The sequence below is a fragment of the Schistocerca nitens genome, chromosome 7 (assembly GCF_023898315.1).
Source record: "Schistocerca nitens isolate TAMUIC-IGC-003100 chromosome 7, iqSchNite1.1, whole genome shotgun sequence".
NCBI classification, from domain to species: Eukaryota; Metazoa; Arthropoda; class Insecta; order Orthoptera; family Acrididae; genus Schistocerca; species Schistocerca nitens.
Window position 1 is genome coordinate 97303612 of NC_064620.1, and position 10916 is coordinate 97314527.

General features: G+C 37.2%; 1 protein-coding gene across 3 annotated transcripts in view; it reads left to right on the plus strand.

The window, feature by feature from the left end:
- LOC126195224 (myristoylated alanine-rich C-kinase substrate) overlaps nucleotides 1-4066 on the plus strand; it is a 495457-nt gene extending 491391 nt beyond the window's left edge. For all 3 annotated transcript variants that reach the window (XM_049933748.1, XM_049933749.1, XM_049933750.1), the window contains one exon: nucleotides 2844-4066. In XM_049933748.1, coding sequence (XP_049789705.1) covers nucleotides 2844-2864 — 21 coding nt within the window. In that variant the 3' untranslated portion in view covers nucleotides 2865-4066. The remainder of the gene's footprint in view (nucleotides 1-2843) is intronic.
- Nucleotides 4067-10916: the final 6850 nt, after the last annotated feature.

Sequence of the window (10916 nt, forward strand, 5' to 3'; positions counted from 1 at the left end):
CAGGCAAAAAGGAATACAAACGTCTCAAAAATGAGATCGACAGAAAGTGCAAAGTGGCTATGCAGGGATGGCCAGAGTTCAAATGTCAGGATGTAGAGGCTTATCTCACTACGGGTAAGATAGATACTGCCTACAGGAAAATTAAAGAGACCTTTGGAGAGAAGAGAACCACTTGTATGAATATCAAGAGCTCAGATGGCAACCCAGTTCTAAGCAAAGAAGGGAAGGCAGAAAGGTGGAAGGAGTATATAGAGGGTCTATACAAGGGTGATGTACTTGAGGACAATATTACGGAAATGGAAGAGGATGTAGATGAAGATGAAATGGGAGATATGATACTGCGTGAAGAGTTTGACAGAGCACTGAAAGATCTGAGTCGAAACAAGGCCCCCGGAGTAGACAACATTCCATTGGAACTACTGACGGCCTTGGGAGAACCAGTCATGACAAAACTCTACCATCTGGTGAGCAAGATGTATGAGACAGGCGAAATACCGTCAGACTTCAAGAAGAATATAATAATTCCAATCCCAAAGAAAGCAGGTGTTGACAGATGTGAAAATTACCGAACAATCAGTTTAATAAGCCACAGCTGCAAAATACTAACACGAATTCTTTACAGACGAATGGAAAAACTAGTAGAAACCGACCTCGGGGAAGATCATTTTGGCTTCCGTAGAAATACTGGAACACGTGAGGCAATACTGACCTTACGACTTATCTTAGAAGAAAGATTAAGGAAAGGCAAACATACGTTTCTAGCATTTGTAGATTTAGAGAAAGCTTTTGACAATGTTGACTGGAATACTCTCTTTCAAATTCTAAAGGTGGCAGGGGTAAAATACAGGGAGCGAAAGGCTATTTACAATTTGTACAGAACGCAGATGGCATTTATAAGAGTCGAGGGGGCATGAAAGGGAAGCAGTGGTTGGGATGGGAGTGAGACAGGGTTGTATCTTCTCCCCAATATTATTCAATCTGTATATTGAGGAAGCAATAAAGGAAACAAAAGAAAAATTTGGATTAGGTATTAATATCCAGGGAGAAGAAATAAAAACTTTGAGGTTCGCCGATGACATTGTAATTCTGTCAGAGGCAGCAAAGGACTTGGAAGAGCAGTTGAACGGAATGGATAGTGTCTTGAAAGGAGGATATAAGATGAACATCAACAAAAGCAAAATGAGGATAATGGAATGTAGTCGAACTAAGTCAGGTGATGCTGAGGGAATTAGATTAGGAAATGAGACACTTAAAGTAGTGAAGGAGTTTTGCTATTTGGGGAGCAAACTGACGATGGTTGAAGTAGAGGATATAAAATGTAGACTGGCAGTGGCAAGGAAATCGTTTCTGAAGAGAAATTTGTTAACATCGAGTATAGATTTAAGTGTCAGGAAGTCATTTCTGAAAGTATTTGTATGGATTGTAGCCATGTATGGAAGTGAAACATGGACGGTTAATAGTTTGGACAGGAAGAGAATAGAAGCTTTCAAAATGTGGTGCTACACAAGAATGCTGAAAATTAGATGGGTAGTTCACATAACTAGTGAGGAGGTATTGAATAGAATTTTAGAGAAGAGGAGTTTATGGCACAACTTGACTGGAAGGAGGGATCAGTTGGTAGGGCATATTCTGAGACATCAAGGGATCACCAATTTTGTATTGGAGGGAAATGTTGAGGGTAAACATCGTAGAGCGAGACAAAGATCTGAATACACTAAATACATTTAGGATGTAGGTTGCAGTAGGTACTGAGATGAAGCTTGCACAGGATAGATTAGCATGGAGAGCTGCATTAAACCAGTCTCAGGACTGAAGACCACAACAACGTGCCAGAAATAAATGGACAAGTCTTACTCAGTCAAATCTTTGTACAAAAGTCATAAATAAATAAATAGAAAATTATCAGCATATAAAAAGCACACAAAATGCATGAAATTCCCTGTGTAAAACAGTATATTAATGCTTATATAAGGAAGATACGACAGGTTTTTGGTTTCTTGCCCTTTCTGGTATCACTTTGCCCTTTTTGTGTAGATACTACAGATGTTGTGTAACGTAAGTTTTGTGAATGAAAATTGTGTGGCCCCGCAGAAAGGGTATTCCCATTGATTTGTTGGATCATCTCTGTAATAACTGGATTTCAACTTGCAGTTAAGTCATTCCTGTTAGTTTGAGAATTGCTCTTCACTTCTGTGATCCTACAACCCCCTGAGAAAAGATTTTGTGCAGTTTTGACTTTTCAAGATGTGAAGTAGCCTGTGGAAGATAAATACCTCATAGTCCCACTCTGTAGTGCAATTTGGAACCAAAGTAAAGATTGTATTCCCAATTGCTGTAGCATTGTTGTTAGTTAGGCTTTAGTTAAATCCTGCAATTGAAATAGAACTTAGGGTTTTAACTGTTTCTGTTCTACACATTTGGAGATTCATCAGGGAAATTTTTGGTAAATGCCACTTGTAAAAATAGGGACTTAATCACACTATTTGTTTCTCAAACCTGGAGTCTCTTTACTTCTCATTCTGTCCTGGCACACTGCCTTCTAATGTACCATCTATGATGCCCCCCCCCCCCCCTTCATGTTGAACTAATACTCATCCTCACTACAGGTGTCTGAGTGATCCACAGATTCTTTATAATCTTCTGCAGCCTAACCTTATCACCTTTTGGCAAAGAAACTATTAAATCAGAAAGCTAGGTGTTCCCTTTACTTTTACATGCATTGGCAGTACTGCTCATTTTACTTCCTAGAAGTACACTCTGCATAATTTTGCTATTGAGATTTTTTGTACTTGTAACACACTGAAAACTATCTGTACAGCATTAACATTGTTTCCATTTTACAGGCTAAACCAGCAGCAGAATAGGACTGAAGAATCTGTGTTGGGACTAGAGGTACTAAGTGCGCCTAAGTGAATGGTGGTGTGTGTGGCCAGTCAAGTAATGGAACATATGCTTGTGCCTTTTCTGCACCATCAGTGGCATCTAATTATTTTAGCCACGAAAAGTTCACCAGAGGACCAAGACAAAGCAGGCACTAATGTGATGCCGTATGTAATTAAATCTGTATTGAAGTTAAAAAAAAATACTCTTACTTGACATTCTCCTTCCAAAGCATTGTCACAATATATTTACAGAACATGTGTTACAAAGAGAAGTGGTTTCATGCTTGTGATGTAAAAATTTTTAAAGATATGGAGACAGCATTATGGACGATATGCAATTTGTAAAATATTGTAGGCAAGATTGCGAGATTTGTTTCTCATTGTAGTTCAGTAAGTGGGGGAGTGGTTCTTTCAGTGGATTCGAATGTAGATCTGAGTTGCGTCAGTTATCTTACATCACACAGGAAGCAAAATTTGATAAATTTCTGGATAATTTTTTAAAAATTATGGAAATATTTTCTTAAGATTTTGTATTATTATCTGAAGTTTTGTATGAATTTTTCTGATTTGTAGATTTAGATTTAGCAAATAAAGAATATTTTTACTGACATCTAAATTTCAGAAATTAAATTTATGAATTGAGCAGTTTTTACATTACCTTGAGATCTCTATATTATATATAAATATATATTTCTACAGTGTTTTAGCATATAATTTATATTGTACTACATTTGTATATCATTGTATTGAAAGTCTGTGTATATTAAGCAGCTGCAGAACTGACCAAGCTTACACAATTGGCAGCTACATTGCAGACCTATGCAACGAAATTAAGTGCACAAAACCTAGTGTCGTCAAGTTGTGCATTTGTATAACGTGATATTATCTTGAAAATTTTTTTCCCATTTCATCTTTTGTACACATTGTCGGCCTTAATCATATGTGAAAGTATTGTTTGGCAAACTATGAGAGTGTAAAAGTCTGATACTATATTTTCAGCATTGGATTTGTGTACAGTTCTTAGTTTAAAATGTTTTACAGCATTGATATGTAATAAATATTCCCCTTTATATTTGAGTATTCATTCCTTTGTTTTGCTTTGAATCAATAGCATAAGTTATAGTGGTGCTTTGAAAGCAATTTCTCTGTATTGTAAAAGTATACATTAAAATCTGGCAAAATTCTTTCTGTGTAAAAACCTTTCCCTAAACTATATAAGTTGACAGGAAAGTCACTCACCTGGAATATGAAGGGAAATAAAGTAATGATATACTAAAGATGATTTGTTTAAAGATCAAAATAGATTCAACATTAATAAACAAAGAGTTGCCTAAAGGAGGAGGCAACTGTTTGCCGCTAAATATGTTGCATGTGAGTGTTCTTTCTTATAGACCTTGCCTGTTTCCAATAATTTCCTGGACCATTCTTGTGCATGGGGTGTTCATATTTAACTACCATGTAACTCCTCTGATTATTACTCAGCAATGTACATAAGCACAAAGTGGCCACACACTAACTTCAGGAACCAGCTGCTAGAGGGAACTTAATCCATGATCAGACACGCATGCTGAACTCTACGTCTCCTTTATTGGGTCAATGAATATTGATATAATAAACAAAACTGTAACATATGGAAAAAAATGTAATAATCCAATAGTACATTCATATCTGAAATGACCACTTAGGTCATAAAATATTATTAAAAGAATGAGGGCAAGTAATTATCAGAGATCAGATAATGGTAACTTTACCAGACAGTGAACATGTGCAGCTGGTTTTTTTGCAGAATACAGTAATTACTTTTGACCGCAGTTAGGGTTGGAGATGAAAGGGAGTGGGACAGTGACAGCAACAGCATATTACCATGTTGTTCAATGACCAGTCAGCAAAAAGTGCCATACAGAGTTGATCATGCGCCATTGGCTGAACTGCCAAATCTGTCACTGCTGCTCACCCCCCAGTCACCCACCCTCACCCATCCCCACCCCTATCACCCACCCATCCCCACCCCTATCACCCACCCATCCCCACCCCTATCACCCACCCATCCCCACCCCTATCACCCACCCATCCCCACCCCTATCACCCACCCATCCCCACCCCTATCACCCACCCATCCCCACCCCTATCACCCACCCATCCCCACCCCTATCACCCACCCATCCCCACCCCTATCACCCACCCACCCATCCCCACCCCTATCACCCACCCACCCATCCCCACCCCTATCACCCACCCACCCATCCCCACCCCTATCACCCACCCACCCATCCCCACCCCTATCACCCACCCACCCATCCCCACCCCTATCACCCACCCACCCATCCCCACCCATCCCCACCCCTATCACCCACCCACTCGCCCCCACCCCCACCCCCACCCCCACCCCCCTGTAACTGTACTTAGGTTAACTATTTTTTATAACTGAAAAATATTATTTAATTCAACTATACACAATGCACACAACAAATTAAATTTCATTGTAGTAGATAAACAAGTAGTAAAAACTTTCTAAAAAAAATTTCAAGTAAAGGGTACTGTATTGTTTATGGAGCTGCTGTACATTGGTTTTAGTATGATGTACAGTGGTTTTAGTATGATGAACAGTAAAAGAATAGGAATCCTACTAGACTAAACAATGCTTTGGGGATCAGAATATGTGGCAACACAAAGCAAAGATGACACAATGCTAAATTATTGAAATCGACTTTAGGGAACACGTATGGCTTTAGCAGGACATTCAGTGGGAAGAACTCTGGATACATCCCCCAGAAACTTTCAGAAAGCAAGCTGGTGAACTTGCCGTGTAAGGAGAAATTTAGTCACCTGTCTGATATACACAACTGTTCAGAAACATATGTATCAACCATCCACCAAAGATGAAACCTGCAAACATATCCTTAGAAAAAAAAAAAGTGGGAGACATCCAGAGAAGGTGACGTGTTTGTGTATCCCTTTGTGTTTCAATAACTCTGCACAGTTTAGGAACTTACACTAATCATGGATATTTTGGTATGCAGAAAAACTACCAGAAGAGTGAAAGTACCCATTCATCAACCCAATCCGCAAGAAAGGTATCACTTTCTTGAGTCACATGCAAGAATACTTGGCATGTTTACTTAAGAGCGCAAGCACAGAATGAACATTATAATGGTGAATACCAAGCAAGTTTATTTGGGTGCTCATGCATAGGCCTAAAATCAGTTCTGAAGTAATAAGGCAAGCTGAAATAGCTAACTCATTCACTCTTTTGTTGACTTTGACAACATGACTTGATAGTCTGTTTCCTATTTTAGAAGGTAAGGAGCTAGACCAAAAAACAGGAAGCCTCATTAACCACACATTCCCAGAAACAATGTCTACAGTAAAATTTATATGCAGCATATCAAAACCCTTCAAAAAAAATTAAAATGAGCACTTGCCAAGGAGATGAAATGTCTCTACTACTATAATCTAGTCTTACATTAAATCCTAAGAAAATGGAGAAAAGAATGAAAATAAATCTCTGGAAACCTTTTATGTTTGGATGAACAAAGATAATCTCTTGTGTAGCTTCAACAGATTTAGTGATACTAACAGGCAGTGAAATTTCAGTAGTAAGACAGATATGAACAAGAAGTCACAACTGTGAGAAACTTTTTTTCCATTGTGGTTGTAACTTTCATGTTTGTTTTTAAGTAATAAGAAAAAGCTGTTCTCAAAGAAAGATGTTCTAAAACAAATTAGTAAAGCAGAAATCTTCAAAGAACACAATGGAAAAGGCTGCCCTAAAAATCACTTCAAAAACTCTGTTGATTTTACTATACTGAACATTCAGAAATTAAACGTGAAGTACATGTCAAAAGGATCAGACAGTGTCAGTGAGGTCATAGGAAAAATGAGGCTAGTAAAAGAAGCACTGAGATAGATTACAAGAACTCCGAAGTGTGTAGGAGAAAGCAAGACTTACAACCAAAACAGCATAGTCACATACAGATATTAGACATTACAGTATAGTGAGCAATCGTGAAGCTCTGTAGATGAGGGAAATTTTAGTTCCCAGTAGAAATGGTGGCCTGGAAAACAATCTGAAGGAAGAATGAAGAATTAAAAGGGAGATTCTTGGTCCAACTGAAGTGGAAGAATAATAGTTTGAAATATCTCAACAGAACAAAGAAATTGTCAAACCTGGCAGCAGCCATTAAAAAAAGATTTTGTGGACATAAGTCAAGGCTTAAACACCAGGTTATAGTATCGCAAAATTAAAGAATGGATCAAATGAGTTAAAAAGGACATAAATTTATGTCCAGGCAGAAGCAGTTGCAGTGGTAGACAGAAATCTGTTCAGTCAAAAGATACTGTTGGGTCTTTTCCATCCTCATTCTATCAAAGTCAACTGAAGAAAGAAAAATAGCCTATGGAGAGAGAATGAGAGTTGTATGGAAGATTGGAAAAACAAATTTAAGAGCACTGTAAGGTCCGCGAGCAAATATGAACATACAGATTTTATGTAATTAGAAGAAAAAAGGCCTAATGAGTTGAGATGCTACCCCCTTTCAAAAATTATTTTTGTATAATTATTTTACTTTGCATTTCTTTTAAGTGCAGGAAGCTCATTACACTAAGACAATGAAGTCACGTTTAGCAGCTGTTATGTTGTATAGATAAAATATTGCAGTTAAATGTGCTTTTGTTAAAGTTACTGCAGTATCTGAAAAAGGTTGTTCAATGTCTGGATAAGATCTCTTAACCAATACTTTGAATAACCTTCAAACTATCCAAATGGGACTCTGCTTTAATGCTCTTAATCTATTCTTTCATGAACTTGAAAGCAGTTGTTCCCTTTAGCTAGCTATGCCAGCCACGGTGGCCGTGCGGTTCTGGCGCTGCAGTCCGGAACCGCGGGACTGCTACGGTCGCAGGTTCGAATCCTGCCTCGGGCATGGGTGTGTGTGATGTCCTTAGGTTAGTTAGGTTTAAGTAGTTCTAAGTTCTAGAGGACTTATAACCTAAGATGTTGAGTCCCATAGTGCTCAGAGCCATTTTAGAGCTAGCTATGCTGTATCAAAGGGTCTGCTGTATTTGGCAGCAAAATGAGCTGCACATTTTTGAATACAAGGCTGAACTTTTTGGTAAGGAGTCTCCTTACGGGAAATTAGTCAGATGAAATTTTTGATACATGTGATATGTTTACTATAACACTTTTGTTAAATACTCTAAAGTGCCCTAGCTCAAAACCATCTCACTATAGCAAAGTAGCTGCAGTGGGAATTCCATTGTTGAACGTGAGAATTGTGTAGGTGGCAGTGTTGTGAACCAAATGCAATGTAGCCACATATACCATGTTAGCAATAGCTGTTTGTTTTGAGTACTCATTTCTTTAGTGCTTAAGGGAAAGGATCCTTTTGTGCCCATGCCCGTATCTTGTCATGTCCTCAGTACAGTTGTTGGCGAGTTGTAAAGGAAACATATGGAGAATTCTAAAAGGGAAGTGATCATGGAGGAGAAATAAAACTTTGTCACAATGACATTGTAATTTTGTCAGATTGCAGACAGTTGAACAGAGTGATGTCTTGAAAAGAAGTTGTAAGGTGAACAAAACTAAAGGTAAAACATGGGCTGTGCAGTGTAGTTCGTCCGATCCTGGGCAAGTTTATTAGAAAATTAGATGCTAAAAGTAGTAGAAAATTTTCACTCTTTGGTCAGCAAAATAACTGAGGAAGACAGAAGTAGAGGATATAAAATGCAAACTGAGAACAGAAAGGAAAATTTTCACAGAAGAGGAATATGTTAACATTGAATATAAACATTGCACCCCCCTCCCTCCCACCTATGTTTCTCCATAATTATTACTCATTTAAGTAAAAAGATCTTCAGGAATAACTCTATATATAACCACTGAATAAATTTTTACATTGCAGTTTTATATTTTTACATTGCAGTTTTATACCGTGTTTGTTGTATACATGCTACTGCCTACCGGCCATGTATTATAATGTTACTTTGATGTGCTTAAGTAGTAAAGTGTAGCCAAGGACATACCAAACTTCATTTGCACATCATTTTAGTAATATGACACCCTTAAAAAAATAAAAAAATATAAAGAGAGAGAGAGAGAGAGAGAGAGAGAGAGAGAGAGAGAGAGGAAGTGTTCTGACGTAGTTGGCAGTGCGAACACCATTTTCAGTTCCCCTGGGGGTTAAAGTTTGTGCTCATTATGCACACCAAAATATCAACTTAAATCAGCTACATGGTAGTCATCTTTTTAATACTTTGCAAATAAAGTCTTTTACATGGCCTTGATAATGGTGTTTGGAAATGAGCTGCTATGATCGTCAGCTCCAGATATGGTTCCCTCGCTCATCACTACTTACTGGCAAGAGAAGCACAGTTTGCCTGGGAAAAACTTGGTTAATTATTAGTGCACAGTCATTGATTAGGCATTAATTACTAAGATGTAGTTCATCTCTGATATGGCGAATGCATATCAGTCAAAGAATGAAAAATCCAGATGGAATAACGACATTCATAACATTGGCATGTCAATCAAAAGTTTACAAGCAATGTTATAACCATGGACTGTAATGAGAATAGGTGTTAGAATACCAATTTATAATTAAATAATACTAATAAGTTTTGTCTGAAGGAACTCATCAAAATCTGTCTCTACTTCTTTATCAGTTCCATTAATCACGTCTTTTCAGAATCGATAACTACAACAAATGTATAATGTTGTATGGTTAATACTGTAACTAAGGTAACCACCCATACAAAATTAAATAAATCCAAACAATTTTCTCATTTAGAGCCTCAAAACAGGATAAAAATTCTCTCTCTCTCTCTCTCTCTCTCTCTCTCTCTCTCTCTCTCTCTCTCTCTCTGAGAGAGTGTGAGAACATTTTTAATTCATTACATTGGGCCTTGTAGGCCACAGTTTTATAGACAAAATGTTCAGTCTTTGATAAAGGTCTTGTATGAATGCATTCACATTGCTACAAGCCTACTGTGATCTTAGATCCTCTCCCACCAATACTCGTAATTATTTCATTTGCCACAATGGGACTAGTATTATGGATACCACAGTTCCATGCAAGTAACACCAAGGAATTTGGTTCCCTGCTAAAACCCCAATAACATTAGAATATATGATTATAATAATAACCTTTTCTCATTTAGTATAAAATAAGCCCACTTTGACTAGTTTCAAATTCCAGTAGTACCATAACTTAATATCATATTGTCCAATATCATATAGTCCAGTATCATATTTTACCACCAACACTGCCACTTATTTTGACTAACCCAATATTACATCATACTTTTCCCCTATTTCTTACAGTTAAGCTCAGCCTAAGGCCAAAGAAGTTTCTAAAGCTGTGTAACATTTTCTCACAAACTGTATTGCCTTTCCTGATACACCACTTATCCGAATTTACTACTTTTATTGTCCTATACCATTAGTGTAATAGTTATATATTAGTTAAGGTGTCACATTCTAGAAAGAGTTGTTATTGGTAGCATCTATCCATATTCTGTACTGTCTGAGCATATAGTATACTTTTTTCTTTCAAAAATGAAACACACGTATAAAGTTTTCTTTTTCTTGTGAAGAATCCACCATACCACCTTATATATGCTTTCCTTTAATGTTTGTGAAACCTATGATAACTTCACATACTTAAAGAGCAATTTGTATCTTTGTACATTAAATGGAATGCTATTTGCATGGTCTCTTAATGCCACTGATCTGCTTGCAGTTGCCCAAACATATTCTGTTAGGAATAAAATTAAATAAATAAAAATTTAGAAAATATGTATATTCAGTACTTTGCTTTCTAATACACGTAAAGCCCTACACATTTACATGTGTGTAAAGATCTGCATTTATATATGTTTTCCACATTATATTTGACCTTTAATTTCTTCTGTGTGAAGATCTTTCAAAATTACTGCTTGGGTGTTTTCCATCTATTATTTCCTATGGTCCATTGTTTCATACACAAAATTTTCCCGCACATTTATCCGGTTTAGGACTATGCTCATAGGCGTGGATAC